The sequence below is a fragment of the Malaya genurostris genome, chromosome 3, assembly GCF_030247185.1.
Source record: "Malaya genurostris strain Urasoe2022 chromosome 3, Malgen_1.1, whole genome shotgun sequence".
Taxonomy (NCBI): Eukaryota; Metazoa; Arthropoda; class Insecta; order Diptera; family Culicidae; genus Malaya; species Malaya genurostris.
In genome coordinates this window covers 164881154-164905462 of record NC_080572.1, presented here as the reverse complement: position 1 = coordinate 164905462, position 24309 = coordinate 164881154, and the positions used below count along the sequence as shown (strand labels likewise).

The 24309-nt window shown below is 35.0% G+C and overlaps 1 protein-coding gene across 9 annotated transcripts in view; it reads right to left on the bottom strand.

Moving 5' to 3' along the window:
• LOC131438489 (G protein alpha o subunit) overlaps positions 1-24309 on the bottom strand; it is a 146905-nt gene that overhangs the window by 81871 nt on the left and 40725 nt on the right. For 6 of the 9 annotated variants that reach the window (XM_058608561.1, XM_058608562.1, XM_058608564.1 and 3 more), the window contains exons 3-4: positions 14767-14809; positions 3886-4027 (exon numbers count right to left, since the gene is read on the bottom strand). In XM_058608561.1, coding sequence (XP_058464544.1) covers positions 3886-4027; positions 14767-14809 — 185 coding nt within the window. Of the gene's footprint in view, positions 1-3885; positions 4028-14766; positions 14810-19903; positions 20424-24309 lie in introns of all 9 variants that reach the window. The other 3 variants (XM_058608557.1, XM_058608560.1, XM_058608559.1) reach the window with 2 other exon arrangements.

The window sequence follows — 24309 nt, the reverse complement described above, 5'->3', positions numbered from 1 at the left end:
TTTATTTTTAAAATAACACTTGAAATTCAATTATCTCAAAACAAGTATTTTTGTTTTGAATTAATATGCTGTAGCTGAAGTCCAAAATAAAGAACTGTCAAATTTTCAGAATGGAGAAAAAAAAATTGAAAAAGTTACATAGTTTTGAAATATTGTGAATTTTTGAAGATCATGATAAAATTTTTTATTACTCTTTATTCTGTTGTTTTGTTTATATATTGCATCTATCACTTGTGACCCATTGTTCAAAAACATTGGTGATATTTACGTTTTCGTGAATGGTACATACACACACGTTGTGAACTTGAGCCTGTTTGCAGTGTTAGGCCAGAGTTGAGCAAAGGATGAAAATTCAATTTGTATTTCAGTGTTCAATCCCTAAATCGCCTAAGCCTTTTTTAACAGCTTGGCGTTTTCAATCATTCTTAATTGTTATACGGCCAGGCATTGGCCAGCTGGTTTCATCACCCACGTAAAATTGAATAAAAGTGTTATTCATATTTTTATCTAGTCTACTCCCTCAATCCAATAGTAGAATGCACACCGCTCTCATTCAGTAATCTTTTTGTTTCCGTTGCCGTATATATCGTCATATTAAAAAGTTTCTTTATTTTGTCGGCATTACAGTTAAAAGACTTGAAATTGTGCAGCCCTTGTCGTTACTTCACTGGAAAACTATCCTTTGAGCTGCTCAGTTATTTCATACAACGCGTCGAATTCATCAGAACTAACTTCTTTGTTTAGAGCAAATATATGTCATCTAATGCTGTTTATGATCTCGTGATATTTCTCCATAATATATTTAACAGAACAAATTTTTATTTTGGTCACGGCAATAATCGAGATTAATTCATTGATAATATTAATATTAACTTTTTGGATGTTTTCTGGAATGAAACCGTTTTTTTGTTTTCATAAATACGTTTATTTCTTAAGGCAGTTTACATAAGTTTTTCTTCGCCGTAGCATCACTTTTACATAAAATTCTTATCCTAATTTAATTCAAACATAGTCACAACGTTTTGAATTTATTAAAACATATTCTCTTATAGCTTAAATATCATCTTAGGTAACTCGTCATTAATTATAAAATCTACTCGGAAATATTATTTGAACCAAACGATTAACTTCTATAAATTATAAAATAAGCTGTTATTTTCAGACATTTTGTTGATAATTTCATAAACTGTTTCGAGTTTGTTTGTATCATTACATAATTTTTATTCTAATTTAGCTATTGGTTGAACTCATGGACGCAGCTGGAATCAGAACTAAGTCTTAAAAGGGGCCTTTATTAAATTGAAATTCCACTTTTCTTTATGAAATGATAAATAAGTTTCATGTATGAAAGGTCACGACAAGCAAGGGAATGAAACCGTTGTCTCTATTGATGTTACTGACGTCGCTTCTAATGTTTTCTGACTGAGAACAATCAAATTGGAGTTTTTTTGATTCTATTGGTGTTTCTGTTGTTGGTTTTATTGTTTCCTGACTCTGAACATCCATACAAGCATCTTCCTCTTCACTACTCGATAAGTCATCGGTACTAGATACCTTATGATAAAAAAGAACCGGAATTTTCATTTTAAAATTCCCGCGCTTTTCCAATCGGTAAACTTTTATTCTCTCAACGTTGGCAACACTTTTATACACATTCTGTCAAATTTTGACGCATATCGCACGATTATTTTTTGTTTGGCGTCTATACAAAGAAGTTGAAAAATTTTCGTGTGGCGATTTTTATAATGGTAGAAAATTTAGAACTACGTGCGCGCATCAAATTTTGTGTTGCAAATGGATTTAAGTGTTCCGAAACGTTGAAAATGTTATAAAAGGCATACGAGGGGTATAAACGCTTCAAAGGTGGTCGTACAAGCTTGGATCATGATGAGATCCCTGGCCGCCTAACAACATCTGTTACTGAAGAAAACATTGAATCGGCGAAGCAAATCGTGTTGCAAAATGGTTCTATACCGATTAGAGAGATTGCTGTGTTGTTGGGTATCTCTTATGGATCAGCCGAACACATTTAACTGATGTTTTGGGTTTGAAACGCGTCGCTTCTCGGCTGGTGCAAAAAATGCTGAATTTCATTCAAAAACAGCGTTGGTTGTGTCGCAGTTTTTGGCCAAAAACTCAACCAATATCATCAACCAAGCACCGTACTCTCCAGATATGCCCCCTGTTACTTTTTCCTCTTCCCCAGACTCAAATTGCCATTGCGGGGAACGCGTTTTGAGACCATAGAGACCATAAAAGAGAATTCGCTGCGTGAACTAAATGCCATACCTTCGGCGGCCTATAAAACCTGTATGGAAAATTGTATCAAGCGTTGGCATGCATGTATTGCCGCAGGAGGAGATTCCTTTGAAGGCGATGATAACGAAAATATATTAAAAATTGAAACTTTACGTTTTTTAATAAAATTCCGGTTCTTTTTTGATCATAACCATTTGGTTTGTTCAACTCAAAACGACACGAATAGCAAATTTTAAATGTTTTTGATGAATTCTGATTCTTTACAAAAAATATATATTGCTTTTCTAATATATTATATATATTCTAATGTTATGAAAAAAAACATCATAGAATAGATACTAGCTTTTGCTTAATAATTTATCTACTATTTCAAGAAAATCTGTTCCTTTGTTAACAAGATTCAAAGAATATGCAAAATCGTAACAAACATACAAATTTCCCAATTTTTTTTTCAAACCACGCTATCTCAAGAACTGTAGTATATAGAAAAGTTTTGATTAACATCATTCTTATAGAAAATTCAGCGTTCATATATAAAATTTTGTTGAAAAATATACAAAAAAATATCGATTCATGATCTTTAAAAATTTACATTATTTGGAACATATATAACTTTTTCCAATATTATTTCTTCATTCTAATAACTCGACAATATTTTATTTCGAATTTAGGTAAACTAAAAAAACACATTTCTTGGGATATTTGGACTTTAAGTGTTGTTTTGAAAATATGTTTTTTTCAACAGTAATAAATATTTTTGCATAGTCCTTACAATTACCTGAAACATTGCAGAGAATACCAAATCGATCGAACCCACAGATTCTTGTTGTTTCTTATATTATTGAAAATTATTGAAAGTTTTAAACGGGGACGGGTATAGCGTGATGGGTAAGTCGATGCCTTTCACGCAGCCCGTCTGGGTTAGATTCCCAACCCCGCACATAGGGTCAGAATGTTTTTCTGGCCCGAAGAGGTTAAAACCTCTATAATCGAAACAAAGAAATACAAAGAAGAAAGTTTTAAAAGTATTTATTCTCAGCTAGAGAATTGGGTTCCGCAATAAGTGTCCCGGGTAAGCGATTTAATGAATAAGGCGCTTGTCTTACAACCAGTTCCGTACACAGAGGCTACGAAGTCTGTTGAAACAGAATGGTCAAATTATGCAAAATACCACCACTAATAAGAGTCGCAGTGCATTTTTCAATTTAAAAAAAAAAACAAATAAATCGGTTTCTTCACGTTTCACCTTCACATTTATCAGAACAAATTGAACTGGTATAAGAATTTGAACCGCTAAGCAGACGCAAAGCTTACACTATTTATGTAATACTGCAATGATACAAATATAGTGCAAACTTTGCGTCGGCTTGGCGATTTAAATTAAACTGCTAGGTGGACATGACAGTTGAATTTGAATTGCCAAAGCATTGATGAGTCGAAGACGAAACGTAAAGAAAATGAAATGAAATAAATGTTTTTTTACATAAACCGATTACTTTACAACCAAAATCTCCTGATTGTTCAATAGTTTTAATAATACAGTTTAGCAACTCTAGTTAACCGGAATATTTCTGAATCGTTTGGGTATTTGGTTTAAAATCAATGAATCACTCATTCAGAACTTACCTCTCGCTCATTATTTCCAAAGGCGATACTAAGATTTGGCATTGCTCGTAATATTGCAACTAATGATTGTATTGTGTTGCTATACACTACGGGTCGGTACTGTTTGAAGTCTTCTGACGTGAAGCCACTTTCGTGAATAATTCTGGAAAAAGGACGAAATTATGTATTATTAAACTGATAATGATTCAAATTCTGTTAATACTCATTGTTTGATGATTGGATCTAAGGATGTATAAAAGGTTCAATATACTAAAGATTATTGGTTTAAAAGTTGGATTAATCTTTCTAGTTCCTATGGATTGTAGCTTCGCAATAATACCTTTTCACCCACGCGATCAGGAAAAAGGGACAATATGAAGGGTATCAATTTATCAGGAACTCTATCATTCCATCATTAGCTCAAACAGCTTTATACCAACGATCAATCTATTGTCATCCTTTATTCTACTCGCTGGAAAGCAACAGTTATCAGAACTATACTATGCAGATAACTGAACAAAACAAAAACAAAAGGAACATTGTATTCTTCACCCCAGGTAAGCTTTCCACTCAACTCAGATATGCCCGTTGACATACGAACACATTTCCGCCTGTTACTAACTTCCGAAAGAAGAGGACAGCGACAAGATTCACAAAAGAACACTCGTGTGCTACTGGTTACAGTTTTCATTGCATGGCAGGGACAATCTATACGTATCCAAATGGTGATGGAAACTACAAAAGAAAGTTGCATGTTCCAAAGTGAATATCAAAAAGCTGTTAGCGACGAGAGAGGCCACTTCTCAGAAAAGAAAAAGTGGACAAGTTGATAATGCTTTGTCTCGATAGCGCAAAGTATTTATGCTATTCGAAACGAATTGGTTTGTTGCTAAGAAAAACTCCATACTTTTTGCACATAGATTATTTTTCGTTTGTATTCTTTAACCTAATTTAGGTAAGTGAAGTAATTGTAGTATGTGAACATTTAAAAACGCGAGTTGTTTTGAAGCCACAAATATGTAGATACATTTCGCCGATAGAGAAAATTATAAGTAAGCAACATGTTGCCGTTGAGAGGCGAGTAGGGTCTAACACTTTTGAAAAATCATTTATTTTTTTCTTTGTATTTTCTTATAGTAAAACATTTCAAGAATATTCTGTGAAATTTTCATGCCTACCGGAACAAAACTCAGCAAGTTATGGGCCTTTATCTTCGTTTATCTCATATTGCGAATAAATAAGAACTCGGCGCATAGACCCACACCTTCTGCTTTGATTGACTTCAAAACTTGACAAAACATTCTCAAAATGTTTCGTTATAATAAATTATAAAAGAAAAAATATGATTTTTTGAAAATGTTAGACCCTACGGGTTCCCTTGTGTAGGAAATTGTTTCCATTTATTTAATAGACAATAAACTTGAAACGCGTTTTTCTCGAAAGCAGGTTTTTAAAGTCCGTATCCATCGTCATTAAAAAACTACTGCACCAATTTTGTTCAAATTTTGCACACACTTTCTACATATAAAAAACCAGACCCCTACGATTTCCTTTTTGTTGTTTGTTACTTTGGGGAGATTTTACATCTACAAAATAAAGGATTTTTTCGTGAAAAATCGTAGTTTTCACTTTGAACAACCACCAAAAATTCAAAAATAAAAAAAATCAAACTGAAACGTTGGGGTCTAGAAAAACTTCTACTTTAACTATGCTGCTTTGATTTGTTCATTTCTGATTAGTCTGCGCTGAGATACAGTGGACACAGCAAATCTTGATTTTTAAGAAGTGTCCTCAAAAATACCTCTTCACCGACTTATTTCCCAATATTTTTCCACGAAAATATCACAAAATGTTTTCGAATGATGCTTTTTAACATGCAAATCATTTGAATTTATTTTGTTGAACGATAATTCTGAAAAAATATCGCAAAAATGATGATTTTTTTCATCATTTAGACCCTACCCCTCCCTTAAGAACAAGGCATAAAGACTGCCCCAGAAAGTATGAACGCACTTTGATTTCGCTGTAAATAATTCACAAGTGTTAGATATTCAAATTTTATTCGATATACTGATAATATTAGACTACAACAACAGAATATTATTGTCAACATTTGCTACTTAGCCATTGTAGACTAGTTGGTGCACCTTCTTGCGAACGTTCCTCATTAAATTTCGTACAGACTTCTTGGCGACAAGTTTTGAAATTTTTTTCAAATCTTTTTCGAACTGTTGAATGGTTTCGGCTGCCGAGACATGTTTCCTAAGATGTGCCTTCGTTAATGCTCAAAATTCCTCAATTGGTCGAAGTTGTGGGCAATTTGGTGGGTTCACGTCTTTTGGGACGAAGGTGACATTTTTGGTAGTATACCATTCTACCGTTGATTTCAAGTAGCAGCAAGAAGCAAGATCTGGCCAGAAGACAACAGGATCCTTGTGGCTTCGAATCATGGGTGAAAGTCGTTTTTGTAAACATTCCTTGATGTATATTTCGCTGTTCATTGAAGCAGTGGTGATGAAGGGTTTCGAAATCTTATCGCAGCTACAAATTGCTTGTATGACCATAGCTTTTTTACCAAATTTTTCGACTTCAATCGTTTAACACTTGCCCTTCTCGCACCGTATAATATTGTGGTCCCGGCAAGGATTTGTAATCGAGTTTAACGTAGGTTTCGTCGTCCATGATTATGCAGTTCAAATTTCCAGCTAGAATCGTATTGTACAGCTTTCGAACCCTCGGCCTGATCGATGCTTCTTGTTTCGTACTACGTTTTGGTTGTTTCTGCTTCTTATAGGTTCGAAGATTCAAACGTTTGATTTCGAAGTGCCCTTTGATTTCGAATTGCCCTTTGATTTCGAAGAACATTTGATTTCGAAGTGTCCATTTTTTTGGCCACATCCCGAACTGAAACCTCCTTCTTTTGCTCGAACGCCTTCAGTATACGTTTATCCAACTGAGGGTTAGCAGGACCTTTTTTTCAACCCGTTTTCGGTTTATCCTCAAAGGTGTTATCCTCACCGAACTTCCTGATTGCATTTCGCACGGCTTTCTCACTTGCTCCTTCCATTTTTGCTATCTTTCTCAGTGACAGTTTGCGTTCTGTGCACCATTTGTACACATTTTTTTTACGTTGTTTTGCTGAAAGTTATTTTCGAATTTCGCATTTCGAAACAAACTAATGAAAACGAATAAACAACTGCACAAGTCTTTATAAATAGCTATGCATCGTAGAACAGATATCAGTTTATAACAAATCTCTTTCGAAACAGTTACAATACTACAATATGGTTATCCCAAAGTGTTGTTGAGAACGAAACTTGTTTATCTTGTTAGAAATTTTCGTAACACCATAAAGTGTAGTGAAGTTTGCGAAAAAATGTCCCTCAGAGAGAGGACTCGAACCTACATCGTTTTCCTAATCACAAAGTTTCTTTGCAAACTGATTTACACTAGTATACATCTGTAGGGGCCTCTCAGTTACTTGAACTCAAGTATTTCAGACCGAGTGGCATAAGTTGATCATCAACTTCTCAAAAACTTTGATACTGTGAGATTCGGGAAAATTTTTCTAAGCTAAATTTGTTGGTTTTGAGTTGCGATAAGCCATAAACTTCAAACTTTCACCCAATGTTGCCTAAACATCTATTGCCTTCACTCGGAAGTCTCTCTGATATTCGGACATGTTCGTGCATTCGGGTGCTAACGAAGCCGATGCTGCTGGTGTGAATGTCTCTCCTATACAGTTGAGATTCACTTTAAAACAAACCATCGAATGACTTTAAGTGAACTGAGAACGAATATTCATGCAGTGATAATCGTTCAAACTTAAATCGTTCGTGCTGTCTTCGAAGGGACTTGTATGGAATATTGAAGTAATATTTGAAGCTAGCAAAATAAAACGTTTTCATCCATATTATTACCATAGTTTTGTGTGTGTGCACACTCAACAAAGGACCAGATCGGATGAAAAAATAACAACAATTTTGCGAATTTTTCTAGAGTTATCGTTAAAAAACATTAAAAAAAAAGCATAAAAGGTCTTGAAAGGCTTTAATAAGTCCCCGGAAAGTTGATCCAGATCCGACTTCCGGTTCCGGTATTACAGTGCGATTAGTAAAAATTTTCAATTTCATGAGCATTTTTTCATTAGCGATGGTGAAACGAGGTGCACATTTTTATAAAACTTATTTCTAAATTCATCTAGTTTGCAAACTTCTTTGGGACTACTAGTCCTCGGTTTTCAGTTCCGAAAGCATTATCGATGAAGAAATGATTCGAAAACGAAACTCATTTCGATTTCTCAGCAACGTCTAACGTTTTTTTACGAATCATCATTCGGATTAAAGCTCTCATTGTCTTAAAAGATATTCTGCAAGTTCATCCAGATTCGACTTCCGGTTCCGAAATTATAGGGTAATGATTGTCAAAACATTCAAATCGTCATTCAAAATGACGATGCAAAACTGGTACGTGTTGGTACGGAAGAAGAAAACATCACCGGCTTTTATCCGTTCGCAGCGTGGTTTGTTCGATTTCGTATTACGTGCAGGATTGCCACATTTAAAAATATGTAAATCTGTAATACTTTTATTCAATTTGTATCTACTTGTTAGTATTATCACGAAATTATGATAACGATGCTTTTCTATAAAACTATACTGATTGCCTTTCTCATATAGAAAGTTTATGCAATCACTTGAAAAATAATATTCTATACCATTCGACACAGTTCATCGAATTGAGCAATGTCTGTGTGTGTATGTATATGTGGGAGTATGTGTCAAATAATGTCACTCATAAAATAAAATCATGCTTTCATAGGGTGAAGTGTGTTTAAAATTGCACACCGTTATTTAGAGCGACGATTCAAAAAGGGCAAAATTCTTCTAGATTCGGCTCAAAACTGATTTTGTAGACTATATTAGTTACTTACTAAAAGAATCGACTTTGCTTTACCGGTTCCCAGTTCCCGGTTCCAGACGTTCCGGGAATAGTGGTCAAAAATTCTAAAACGACACTCACTAAACTTTCTCAGATATGATTTGATCGATTTCCACAAACTTATGATCAAAAGCTCCTATAGTCCCATAAGATGCTGTTTAATTTCATCCGGATCCGACTTCCAGTTCCGGAACTAAAACAGAGTGTGTCATTTAGTGCGACGATCCAAATTAAAAAAAATCTTATTAACTTGACATAACTTTTTAAAAATTCAAAAGCTTATGTTAGTTCATACCCAAAAAAAATTTTCTTATTTTATTCAAGATTGAAAAAAAAATTTTTTTGACAGAATCTTCTAGTGATATTTTAAAAAATATAAGTAATATGAGAAAGGCATCAGTATACTACTAGGTGCGGGCACGTACCCAGAGGGGGGGCCCGAGGGGCCCTGGCCCCTCCCGAAATCAGAAACAGAAATAAAAAAAAAATGTTTGATTCGAAGCGAACAGTGTCAAAACTAAATAAAATGAAAATTAAATACGGGGCAAAATGAACGACAATAATAAAAATACACTTTATTCTTCTGGATGACTGGAATATGAAATTGCGCGAGCTTACCATAGTTGAGCAAGATTCTGCAAGGGGACGGGTATTGCGTGATGGGTAAGTCGATGTCTTTCACGCAGCCCGCCTGGGTTCGATTCCCAACCCCGAACATAGGATCAGAAAGTTTTCCTACCCCGAAGAGACGAATGACCATAAGGTTAAAACATCTATAATTGAAAAAAAAAAGATTCTGCAAATTAGAAAGATATCCTGTCGCTGGATCTCGCACATACTTATTCAGGACTAAAAAGACAAGCGCAAGTACACTTCGAGTACAAGTTTGGCTGGATCCATTATTATACGCCAGAGAAATAAATGATTAAACGACAATGGACTGAAGTCGTCGCGGCATGAGTGTCTGGAAGGGAGGCTTAATGAGTCGGAAAGATTATGATGCCTGTTTTCTGGGATTGTCATAGTATAGTTTTGGAGTACTAAATTGATCACTTGATACTAAATCAACGATTTAGTGCTCCAATTAATTGCCCATTCACCTTGTTCACCTGATTTGGTCTACTCGAACTGTTATCTATTCCCAAACCTAAAGTCATCTCTGAGAAATCGATGTGAATTTCGTTTTGGAATTTTAGACCGCTACTTCCGGAACCTGATACCGAAACCTGTATAGCGAAAGTAAGTTTGTATGGCCATCAACCAATATGACCTACAAATTCAGAAGATGCTTTCTGTTCTCCACAAATCGAAGTAAGGGATCTATCTCGGACCACTTCTCAAAATTCATCACAAGTCTTGGGGATTTTTGTGCTCTAGAAATGGACATTTAGGTTGTGAACCATTTAGTGGTTAATTTTAACTTTTGGTTAACACTCGAGTGGTTATTTTGATGTTGTCAAAAATAAACCTGCTCGAAAGCATGGTTATTTTTGACAGATCGATGGTTATTTTCCGACACTGAAAAAGATCTTGCAAAGAAAATTCTAATATCAATTCTTTAGTCAAAATTATTTTCGGTACAAAATAAACCCAAATAACATTCCATCCGTCAAACTTTGAAATGGGCCGCAGTTTCAAATAAACTTAACTACTAGACACAAAATAACCACTCAAGTGTCAGATTTTAACCAACAGTTAAAAATAACCGCGAAATGGTTCACAGCCTTAGAATGTCTTAAACATGTGGGATTGAAATGGCATAACATTAAACGTTAAGAAATGTAATATAATAACTTTCTCTCGGTCATAGTCACAAATACAAATTTTATTTAAATATCTAATAATGATAGTTTCAGTGTAAATGTTTAAGGTGTCAGTTAAAAACGCCAGTAAATGGCGCACCGGAAATTATCTACTTAAGCAATTTTCAGTAGCATTATTTTTTCATTCTGGGCCCCTCCCGAAACCAAATCCTGGGTACGGTCCTGACTAGGTGGATAAAAAAGTGTTTTTTCCTGTATAAAACCTGATTGTTATTTGAAAGTTTAATATTTGGTTCGTGCTTTAGTTAACGTTTGTTTTTTTTACCATTTTTTATATATATAAAAAATAGGTATAGAATTTGCTCAAACTTTAGAAATTTTTTCCGAGGCCCGGAGGGCCGAATGACATATACCAATCGATTCAGCTCGACGAACTGAGCAAATGTCCGTGTGTGTATGTGTGTGTGTCTGTATGTGTGTTGTCAACTAAGAGGTCGAGATCTCAGAGATGGCTGGACCGATTTTGATCAAACTAGTCTCAAATGAAAGGTCTCCCGTCACCAAAAACGCTATTGAATGATTTTGAGATCGGATGTTTACTTATTAGGTTATACAAAGTTTTATGTCAAAATGTTTTTTGACAACATCTGTCACAATTGACCTTGAAAACAGAATATATTTTCAGAATTAGATTCCGCACGGTAATAGCTATCCAACAAGCTATAGATTGTTAAAATCCGTCCATTTTTAACGGAGATATCGAAATTTTTGTGTAAACGACTTTTCCCCTTATTCCAGCAGTAGAAGTTTTGAGCGCTGTATGACAAAGAAATGCTTGGGAGCAACGGAAAATACGATTTTTTATACTGTGACATACAATTGTTTCTAAGTACCAAAAAGACTGTGTACAGCATCCTTTTTCATGACAATTTGCCTTGGACCGATTTTAGCACGGTTCGTTTTTGGCAACATAATCTTTCGAATATGGCATATGTAAACCAAATGATGGCAGCATTTTCGAGTTGAAAGTAATTCCATAATTATATTGATTTAAACTACTTACAGCAATAAATGCTGGAAGAACATAACTTCCATATACCATACGACTCAGTTCGTCGAGATCCGCAAATGCGTGTGTGACAAATAATTTCACTCAATTTTCTCGGAGATGGATAAACCGTTTTCTACAAACTCAGATTCATATGAAAAGTAGTATACTCCCGAACAAGATTCCTGAATTACGTTTGGATCCGACTTCTGATTGCAGAACCACAGGATGGTATATGAAACGAAATTAAAATAATGCAATTCATTTTTCTCGTGGATGGCTGAACCGATCTAAGATTCAAATGAAATCTAAGAATCATCTATGATTCAAATGAGAGGTCTTAAAATCCTATAAAATTTAGTCAGATTCATGTTTATCTGGTTTGCTGATTTGGATAGTCGATTACGAAATAAATTTATTTCAGTTTAAGCGGTATTAAGTTTTCGATTCGAGAGGTACCTAAAAATTTAATTCGCACTACAATTTCTCAAAGATGTCTACACACTCAGGTGAATTTAACTGATTTCGGCTACACCTATTTGAGAGCTCCGGTTCCAGTATCGAATCGTTTCTCAAAGCTCAATCATTTTTTCAAAAAGGCCAAATCGAACTTCAAGAACAAAAATTCAAATTAAAGGACTAAAATTTATACCGATATAGAAGATGTAAATTGTTTGGCGTATTAATTTATAGCCATTCGAATCATTTTGGGTTATGCTAGTTCCTAAATACCGGCTCTGGAAGTACCATAAATAATGACGAAAAACTCTAAAGTGGAACTTACTTCGACATTTCATGGAATGTTCAATCGATTGTCTCACGTTAAGATTGAAATTCGATACGATTTGCAGTTTCGAAATTACAGGGTAATGAGTGATTAAAATCTCAAATTACCGTTTAAAACGACGATAATTAAAATAATGTCGTGAGAACTAAAACACCGAAGAATATCCATGCAAAATAACACATGCGGATTGACAAAAAAAGGTATCATCTCACTGCTAGGTGGATTAATCACGTTTTTATCTGAGATTTCGTGTTCATCGTCATTTAGATTAAAATACAGTGCACTAGTTTATCCTACCGAATACCTGTTTGACATATATAAACGCCAAGCATGCAGTCATTAGCATTCCAGTTTGTAAGTTTTGTACGGTCTAGTGTATTACTCCCTCAGATTCCATAAGAATGAAGGATAATAGATTCCGTCTGCTAAAATCAATAATTTTCCGTGATAAAACCTTCGTGAGCATTAGTAGCGAAACAAACAAAGTACGGATAACGCGACCAAAACAATAAATTTTACACGCCATTCAAGCCTGTTTAACTGAAAATTGACGACATTGCATGTTTCGCTCACTTTACCGACTACCAAGACAATGGAAAGTGGGACAGTTACCGGCAGGATGTAGTCGACTGAGGACGAGAGCGGTATAATGTTATGATAAATTGGACTATGTTGAAACTCAACGCTTTGTTGGGACGTTAATGTTTCATTACATTATGGCTGAACAAACAGTAGAACTCATGTGTATGAATTCCACCAACAGTGCTTCAAAATTGACTTTTATCAGAAGGTATTTAACATCTTGGAAAAGTCGGTTAATGGCAACTGATTCAGAAGGTGGATCAATCGAAACATTCGCGATCTGTGGTCATCCTATCCTACAGCATCGATGTTATTAATATTTCTCTGAATAACAAAATTACGCTTTTACCGATGCTAATAAAATGTAACCATTTTTTTATTTCACAACTAATATTTGATAGTTCTTATTTCTTGTTTGTTTTGCCGTCTCCTAAATACATACTTTTTTCTTTTTTGGCATTCTATTCGTTTCAGTTTGTTTGAAGTTTCTTCCGATTATCTGTGGTTTGCTGTCGCGACCTTTTACCAAATTTAACTTTTTGTCCTTTCTTTGTATTTTTAACTGGCCGGTGTACTTCCAATTGATTTCAGTTTTTTCTAATAAAATACATATATTGCAATAGAACTGTTGTAGTTGTTTCAATCAAAATATTCTTCATCGCTTTCTATGCATGTTTGCCATCTTTCTGTCATTTCGTGAATACCTTGCCCAAAAAATTAACGGTGTTGAACTACTGAATGAATCATTATCGCAAATTTTCAAAATAATCGATGCGCTGCTTAGAAAGTGCATGGTCAAACGAGGCAAAGAGGGGGTAGACGGATGGGCCCAATTCTGGTGAATAAGCCGCATGGTCTAACACTTCCAACAGGAAACTTCCTAGCGTGCCGTTAACGCCTTTCGACTTGTGCGATAATGCAGTTTAATGGAAAAAAATCAATCTTTATATTCAGGTTGATTTTTCGCAATTGCTCGGTTCAAATAGTTCCTTCGTTGTTACTAGCGAACGCCATTGAAAGTTTCAGAAGCTTGAAGTAGATCACGCCAGTCTGGTCCTACCACACACACACACACAACATGAACTTCAGACCGTATCCATTCCATGCCGATGCTGTACCTGGGTTCACTCACGACTCCCTTTGTCTCTTTGAAATGTTAGAGCTGTTCCACAACATCATGGACAGTTATTCAATGTTGAAATAGGACACATCTAGATGTCGCACCCTGTACACAGGGCGCCGCGAAGGAGGGGAATCCTTACGGTTCTGGACTTTTTCAGGGGGGACGGAAATTCAAAGATTCTTTATAATAGAATAATATTAAAAGTGAAAGAACAATTAGGAAATGAATTATTTTGTTAATGTATTTAAAAATGTCTTAATTCGGAGGTATTCCTATGTAGACGAAGATTAGTTTAATACTTTCGACATGTACACTTATATTCTCACTGTGTATGAATAATAGTTGCGTATAATCCAAGTTTGGACGTTTGGTTACCGTTCGGTACTAGTGACTGTAGCCTGACGGAAAGAATGAATCGTTTCTCATCCACTCTAGCACAGCTAACAATAATCTGAAGATAAGATCATCAAATCTAGACGGTTTAACCGTATAAACAAACATAATATGAAAATGTCTGTGCAGTAGAACCAAATCGCTTTCATCGATTCAGCTTCAATGAACTTAATCAAATAAAACTGGATGAAAGAAGGTAATAAAATTTAATAACCACGAATGATTTTGCCTGCAATACATAAAATGAAAATCAATCAGTACTTACTTCATCTGTTTTACGATTGTGCTCTTTCCGGATTCACCAGCACCTGAAATGAAGATGAAAATTATGGATTAGTTCGATTTGTTGACAACATTCAAAAACGACCACTAATGTAAAAGATGGCAATCAGTATTCTTTTTTACATTATAATTATATGTGAAATATTTTACTAACACTTATTTTGTATTTTGTTGTTCATAATAGGATATTGAAAAAACACGATTATTGTAATATTGTGTAGAACGAACTCTGATAAAACTACGATAGTAAAAAGGAATATTTGCAGACGGAAAATAAATTTCACTCGCTATCGTCACACATCTACAATATTAGTTGTTTTTCTGAATTCGATTGGATTAAATATGGTGCGACTAATTGATGGTAGTTTTTTATAAACCGTCATTTTTGTTTTCGAAGCAACATATCTATCACTCAAAACGACTAACAATATAATCATGTTTCCCATACCTACTGGCAGCTTAGTGATTGTAATAAAATTAACAATCGACTGGATTGAAACAATTAATGTAGACACTGGTACTACTTACTTCGTGATTTTATTTACAATTTTCCAATGTCTGAAAACAAATTTCGTAATTCGTCGGCACTTATTTGAAATTTTTCATTGAATTGATTTGCAAATAACTCAATGGTTTCTGATGTTGCTTAATCATTAAAAATCGATATGGGGTCCAATTTCGGTGTGTTCAACTTGATGCATTTACGAAAACAAAAATCAAAAATCATTTTACTTTAAGGGGCTGTCCATAAAAGACGTCACGCTTTTTTTTAACGATTTTTGACTTCCCATCCCACCTTTGTCACAAATTGTCACAGAAGCAAAGAGAATCAAATTACTAAAAAAATTGTCAGTGCATAAATTAAATTAAACCGTTTGAAGGCATCTTTTTCTTTTTAACTCATATTAGGCAAAATTTATTAATTTCGCTAATTTACTCGCTCCTCCGTACACTTTTGCTGATCACAACAGAAATGATTTCCTGCATCACTCATTTCCGAATTTACAAGAAGAAGCTTTTACAACAAATACACGTTTTCCTATACAATGTAAACGTTTATAGTGGAGATTTTTTCAGGAAATAGGGCAAAGCAGTAATATAATTAGGTATTTCAAAAATGCGCTCATTGAAAATATTGGACGTCATATTCCAAAAACCTCCCCCCCTTCCCCCTGTCACAAAAGGTCACGTTTTATGAAAAAAACCCTCCCCCTTGCGGTGTGACGTCTTTTATGGACAGCCCCTTATAAGAAATCGAACGTGAAGTTATTTAATTCGTAGGTTGACCTAATTCACCATAGTTGAATTTTAGTAGACCTTGTCAGCTTGGAGCGAAATCAATCTTCAGTTCAGCAACGCCATCGCACGGCATCACATTCAACAATTGTATGGGTGCGCAGTGCTGCTATTTTGACGTTCATGATATTGACATTTCTCTTCTCTACTTCTATGTACGAGATTCGATGCGGACTCGCCTGAGAGCGCCATGGTCGCAAAAAAATACGTTGCCAATGATTTGTTCTGGAAAAGTGAGTGCTGGGTATCTTGTTAATATGATGTCTTTGGTCAAACGCAATATGCCCGATAAATTCGAACATCGGATCCCAGTAAATCCGAACATCGGACACGTAAGCTTTTGATTGCGTTCCAAACAATGTTAAACCTTACGTTGTGTATCTCTAGAACAAAAGAGTGAAGATTTTATTTATATATTTATTTGGATCAGGGAAAAGCCCACTGGAGATAAGCTATTATCAATCTATTGCTATGTCTCTACTAGGCATAAAACCTCCTCATCTTTTGTACCAACTGATTACAGAATATCCAAATGATACATTTCATATTATTAACTATTATAACTAGATAACTAAATTTTTCAAACTAACATGGTGACAAATGACTTGTTGTGGCCATAGTTTGTTCTAGCGGATGGAATGCGTAAGAAAGGATGAGCTATACCAAAGTAAAGAGCACGACGAATGCCTGATACTCAGGGGACGGGATATATCGGTGTTGAATTTCCAATCCCGAACATAGGGACAGAGTTTTTCTGGCTCTTTTGCTCTGGAGATACATAATGAAACCGTAAAGCTTGTTCGGGTTGACGCGGTTGATGCAAATGGTGCAGAATTGTTTGATGACGACCCGATTGCAGCACTACGATTGGACCGATATCGTGCTCAATCGGTCCGATGATCAGACCGAGGCGGGTCGACAAACAGGGTTGCCACATATACAGATTAATCTGCATTTTACAGATTTTTCAGATAAATTTGTGATCAAGATTCTGTATATGCAGATTACAGATTTTTGGCAATAAATACAGATTTGTACAGATTTTTGATAGCGTGGATTAACAATTGAATAAAGATCAAGTTAAAATATATTAAATAATAGTATTGATTATTTTTTCAAAGTGAAAACATTATCCTGATTGTGTGTTAATTCTAAAAAGACGATAAAACTAAATGTAAAAGAGTATGTTAAAGACAGTAAACACAGATGTTCTATCTGCTAATAAAGATTTGTTTATGCTTACTTTTATTTACAACTAGTGTAGCGTAATTGCTTATGCTTTTTAAAATTGCTTCTGATAAGATGAAAAGATGATGGTAAAGAAAAAAGATTGCCAATTAATCAATCAGATTAAGTTTCACTTTCAGATTGGATTTTGAAAGTTTTTCGTCAAATCAGTATTTCGAGAGGCTCCAACGCAAAAACAACTTCCAGCGTTTTTTCAACTACAAAATCATAAAATTCAGACTAAGAAAAGTTTTGATTTCATTAAATTTGGGTTCTAAAGACTTTTTCATTCCATTGTGCTTCGATTTCTTATCACTTCTATATACAGATTTTCAATACAGGGTTTGAGCTCCCGATACAGATTTACAGATTTTTCTTCTGAAAAATGCAGATTTAAATGTGACAACCCTGTCGACAAACCCAAAGAGTGAAGAAAATAGCAAAACAAGAAGTACGACAGCTGGCCCATGTGCTTTTGTTCGCTATCGTTGCGATATCGGTCCGATAATCAGGCCATTGCACTATGGTCCGAAACGGGAAATTAGCGTGACAAAAATATTTTCACTATTAAATATTTTCACTATTATTATATTAGTCCATTTCTCAAATGGAAAATGTATGGAACACTTGTAGAACTAATTTGATACTATCATTTTGCCGAAGGAAGTATGTTGATACGTTAAGGTGTTTAAGAGTTATGCAATGTTTTTGAGTTTCTTGAAGGTGTTTTTGAAACTAATTTAAATAAGTTAAAAAAAATAACGTCCTCCCAATTTTCTCTTAATTTTTTACTTATATTATCACCTTTCAGGAACCGCATAGGATACATTTTTATCGATCTTGCATCTAATGAATATTGATAATGTTTTCTGTTGGATAGTATTGAAAAGTTAATGAAAAAGATATTTTTTTTTCAATAACTATTTATTGGAATATGAGTTAAAATTAAATTATTAAGATTTAAATTGGTTGTTCAGCCACAAGTGGTGACTTTTCAGCCCTATTATATATATGATTTGGTTATTACCATGAGAACATTATTTGCTTCCGCAATTCTGAGATTTTTGTGTAGGGAAAATTCTAAACCTACTTGTATTGTGTAATGGGGAAAAGGAACTTATATACTAACTTACTAACTAATACAGAGAGCGAATCGATTCAATTGAAGATTGCATCGATTTTTGTCGGAATTTGCTTATAATATTATGTGACATTACATCTAACGGTTCTATATTGGTGAGTCTGTGTAACTCATTTGTACTAAACCAGGGAGGACGCTTCAAAATCATTTTCAGAATTTTATTCTGAATCCTTTGAAGCGTTTTCTTCCTGGTGGAACAACAACTTGACCAAATTGGTACTGCATAAAGCATGGCTGGTCTGAACATGAAAAAGATATTCTAATTAATATAATGCTGTAGTTTAGAGAGATGCTTAAGCAATAATTATTGAAGTTAAAGTTGAGTTGCGTTCAGAAAAGTAAAAGGGGCAGAAATCTATGGAACAATATTTAACCATACACACATACGGAGTGACCTTGAGCCGATTATGAAGCCTGCAGGCCTACTTAAGTCATTTTTCATAATCAGCAATATTCAATAAACTAATTAATATTTGTTCTCCATATAAACGAACTTTCTATATGTAGATGTTACTACAACAAAACCCAATGATGCAATTACGTGCTTTCATTTAAATAGTAACAACCTTCTTGCAAATTCATCACTAGTGATTACTGGATTAGCATTCGATTCTCTCGATCTGACGTCATATTAAGTGAATTTAAACAATAGTACAACGATTGAAGCTCGATGCATATTTAATGCATTTATGTACGGTCAATGAAATTGATTCAAGGACAGAAGCAGAACAGCAATAAACATTTCTTCATAGAGTGGGCACCTATAGGGATTTCCCATTCGTATAAGCATTTGAAGCAGCCGACCGAAGGCCGATGTTCTATAAATATATAAAGCTCCACTGACAAAACACGTCGTTACATTGTTAGGAGCTAAACCTTGTGAGAGGATGTTGTGGACTCTCCATTGGCTGGCGGAGAAATGACCATTGATTCTGTTTTGCACTGTGAAACGAACTTTCTGCTGCATCGCCTTTTATCAAATTAGTGGATGGTGAAACGAATGACGACAGCCAACTGGAGAGAAGAGTCGTACCGTTCAGCAAAATTTCTAGTCCGAGATCCGGATTCCAGCCGAGCGCGTATTGGGACGTGTGGAAGAAATTGCTGTGACTTGTAATTCAAACAGTTTGTCTAAATTTAGTTCGGAACTGTTTATTCTTCCACTTGCGTGTGTGGCTGCATTTGAATGTATTTAGTGATGCCAGATCGTTTCGGGGCACCAACTGCTCCCTTGTTAGTTTATCCATTGGCAAAAAGTGAAATGAGTTGTGGTACCACACCCCCTAGAAATGACCAAAGAGTTGAAAACGGATTGAATAACAATAGTAGTAGTTCTAACAATAGTGACGGTAATAATAACAATAATAGCGCTGTTTGATAAAACTTCAACCGTTTGTGTTCAACAACCGACAATGTTGCAATTAAAAGCGTTATGCTTTTTTCGAAATTATCTTACCTAGCAGTAGTAGTTTGATGTCCTTTGCTGCCTGTATGCCGTCTTCCTTGAGGTTCCGTTCGATAAGACGGCTTCGTGCTGCTGCCGCGCGCTCCTCGGCCGACTGTGCGCACCCCATAATACGGATCGCTTCCGTGCAGAACGTTTTGAACGATTTAGTTTGTTCGGCCAAACAACTTGGCCGAAATCACAGATCGAAGAAAAAGTGGCAGAAAGCACGCGACCGTTCTCACGGTGGTGTGTTATTTGTTTTCCGGTATCCGATGAGACCGGCTACACTATTCACTAAACCGACTTTAACTTCGTGTGAAGAAGACACTTCTTTTAATGCAGTGAGCAATTTGTTGAGATTTGAGCCTTTTCCTCAGTCACACAGCTGTGGAGCACTGCAGATGTTGGGCGATTTGAGCATCACTGCACTTTGCTAGCCAAGAAACTTGGCATGTTTAGCTGTTATTCTATCTACGCCTGCAATTTCCAAACCAGCTAGTAATCATCACTTTAAATTTTTATGGTAGGCCTGTTATATACGTATAAGAGCACCATAAAATATTGATCAGATTTTTTTACTATCAAAGATGCATTGAACGAGAAAGCACTACTTCAACCTACTCACGTAATTTATCGAAAAAAATTCAAGAGTTCCTAATTCAAATTATGACTTTTTTCGTAAGTACCGAAATGTGGACCATTATGAGGTGGGCTCAGTATATAGCAATTCAATCTCCAATTCGATTCATAATTCATGTGTTTTTTTTAAATCACTGTTTCGGAATAGCTTTACTTATCCATGTTTTCCCGTAGTTGAAATTTTATCTAGAAAGCTTGGATAAGTTGAATAGGATAGAAGGAAAGCGTTATCTTGTACGCAAATATTTATTTTAACTATGTTAAGCAAGGCATGAATCATCATATTCTCTATCGTACAACATGTACATGGGATTTGATATTCGAAGTAAAATGCCTCTTCAGATTTGAATGATTTTAATGCGATGGTGGGTCCCATTCGTCATTTTTCGTATGAAAGCTTTTACGCTTCAAGTTGAAGAGTAAAACGGGGCCAAAACATCTGTCGTAGTGAAAGATATCTATATTTGTATTTTTCAACCTTTCTAACCATACACTGTTACGCTCAAACGAAGCAAATGTCAGAACAATCCGTCAAGCAAAGTTTTATGCTTTGGATTCATAAGACTTTTTTATTTTCTCTGTAGAAATATGGCAATACATAAATTATATTAATCATTGAAGAATCAAAGTAACCAGTACCGATTAGAATTGGAATTGTTCACTCGTTTTGAGTAATGATAGTTACTGTTTTAAGTTGCGCCATAACCCCAATTCTCCCTTGACCGAATTACGTTTGCTGTTGTCATGTCGATAAAATGGGCTTTCCTTAAATAAATCTTGGAGTGGGAGACGTTATGATATAATGTGAGCGAGCTCGAATGATGTAGGTAGAAATAATTATGAAATCTTGATTACTTTTTCAACGTTTTGATGCGAGAATACTTTGCACTTTATTTTTAAATAGTCATGAACGATTGAAGTAATGTAAGATTCTTCATGATGCGGGACCCTCATTCACGAAAAGAGCGGTTCCACCGAAAATGATTATTCAAAATCAACTTTTGTATTATTCTATCTGATTCAAATTTTGCATACATCGAATAAAATTTTCATCATCAGTTAGACATTTTGACTGAAGCCTTACGTTTAAAAAGGGCCTAAGCCAAAAGGTGTCTTCAGCAAAAACTTTGGTAATTATTGGGGTTGCATTAAGAAAGGATACATTGTGAAAATAGTTGTATTTTTATTTTATGAAAGGAATTAAAACATATAACTCAATTTTCTCAAAAACGGTAGTTTTTGTTGTTTTTAATTTTTATCAGATGTAGCTGAATTTTGAGTGCGATCTGAAAATTACACGGTTTAAAATGTTATGAAATGTAAAGGAAAAAATAGTCGCGTCTGAAGACTTGAACCGAGGCTCATTAGATCATAAATTACGCTCGCTTATCGTTCATATGAGAATAAATGTTTATATATTCATAATGAAGAGAATAGAAAATTATGTCCATTAAATGTTTTCGTTTTCAATAGGCATGTCAGCATAAGAATTTCAGTATAATACATTTTGAAATATTTTTACGGCGTAGTTAAGACAATTATTCACTGCTTTTCAGTTTCGTAAGGTATGAAGCATTTATTCATATTTTTGGTTGTTACTCCAAAATGTGTTTATATGAAGTCTGATCGAAGTGAAAATATTGATGGCGGCGATTTGCATCACTAACCGCGGTTTTTTATTATTATTTTTTTTTCATTTTATTTCTTTAGGTAATTTTAAACCTTAATTGGTCTGAATCAATTAAGAAGTTGAAACACATCGGTAGTGTTGTACTAATGCTAATGTCTAATTTCAGAGTTGCTATTTTTTTCGAGAAACATCGGCGGTACTCTGTACAACGATTCATTTTCAAGTAGGGTCGAGTCTTGCAAAATTGTAAAAGAATCGGTATATGAATCGAGACGTCTGTCAAACTTCAACAGAAACGGGTAGATGTAATCAATCCATCAATAAAACAAATAAATTATGCAGAGAAAAATGGCAAAACATGCGTTTAGCAGGAATCGTTTCAGTTTTATATCTTACCAACGACTCTTAAATACTAATCATAGAGTTTTCAAATTACGGTTAATCGTACGCAATACCAGAAGGCTAACGCCCCAAATTGGCTTTAATCGAAATTCTTTGCACTTTACGAGTCTTGACTGTGTGTGAGCCGGCAGCAATCTGGAATACCACGCAATAAAAGCAAAGCTGTAAAAGTTGTGTAATGAGTTTGGACTAGCGTCGTTATGAGTTAGGAAAGTAACCTTGATAGCATTCCAAGGAGTATCATCGACAACTAATTGACACCGGATCAGTTGTGTTCCATATCGTGCTTCTAGGCGAATTAGGAAAGAATGGGAATATTGAATGTAGTCAACATCCGATTAACGAATAAATCAATCTATAAAATATTAATCCCTTTTTATGTTGCCACGAAAGTAAATTAGTGATTCATATTCTTTAAGTCCATGCTTTTATTGTTTCATAACTTATGTTAATATCAAAAGTAACGATAGCTCCTTGACATAGTATGCAGAAAACTTTGAAGAACAGTAAAGTTCGGTGACCATGCGTATTTTGCGTATGAAATTATTTTTATCTTGCCATTTTAGTTGCAATCGATTTTGTTGTAAAATGTATAAACTCTTAGAAAAAATTAAATTTACGCTTGACGTAAATGCCAAGCATTCCGTAATTTCTTCGGTGATGATACAATATTACATCTATTAACATGTAAACATAATTTTTGTGTCTGTATAGATGTAAACTTCAGCAAAATCAACTGTGAAGTTAATGATATGACTTATCTTTACATGCTTCGAATTGTAAATTTAAGTAAATGACGACGCTCCTTTTATATGCATCTATAAAGACATAAATTTATACGATTTTTTCTAAGTGTGCAGAGTAGCGATTTGTATTCAAAGATTATGTTGCCAAAAACGAACCGTGATAAACACGAATCGAACGAATAAACCCTGTTTAAGGATATTATACTCCATTAGAAGAAATTGTCAAACTGAGAAAAAAAAACATGTGATCATTACTGTTCTATATAAGTGTTTTGCAAGTAGCAATAGCTTTACGTCTGCTTAGCGGTTCAAGTTGAACTGTTTAAGTTTGCAATAAGCAGTTCAGTTTCACCAGAGTGATACACGCTGGTGTAGGATTCTTGTCTACACAGGGGATGTAAGAAGCGAACATCACACAAAAGGGAAAGCGCACTTCTTCTCAGTGTCGAATAGACAGAATTTGAGTGTTTGCTTGTGGTTTAGGACAGCTTTCGCGAATGGAACACATTCTCTTCGCACGAATCGCTCTCACGCGTTCTCGCCTACATACACCCAAGTGACCACTGGTGCGTGCAAGTGAGCGAACACTTCTGTGATTTAATTTTTACATTTACAGAAGGTAACAATGGCCTTGCTATGACAATCTTTTTCGCAACAAGAAAAATACTTAATTTTAACGATAAATTGCGCTTTTTCTGAATATTCGTGCCACACGCTTCTCTTATGCGACCCGTACACCAGAGTCCACACCGGCGTGCACACTTCGGAGAAAATTTCTTCATCCACCTCAGAGAATTTCAGAGCTCTGATCTAGCAATTTGGTGTGATATAGTGCTAGAGTTGAAAGAGAATAAACACTCGCTCTCATGATGCGTGATGTTGTCAGTGCGAAGGGAGAAATTATACTTGCTCTTCGTCACACAGAGGAGATGGACATCTCTGCTCTGCACTGACGAGTCTAAGACAAAACGTTAAAGAACAGTAAAACCGGTTATGTG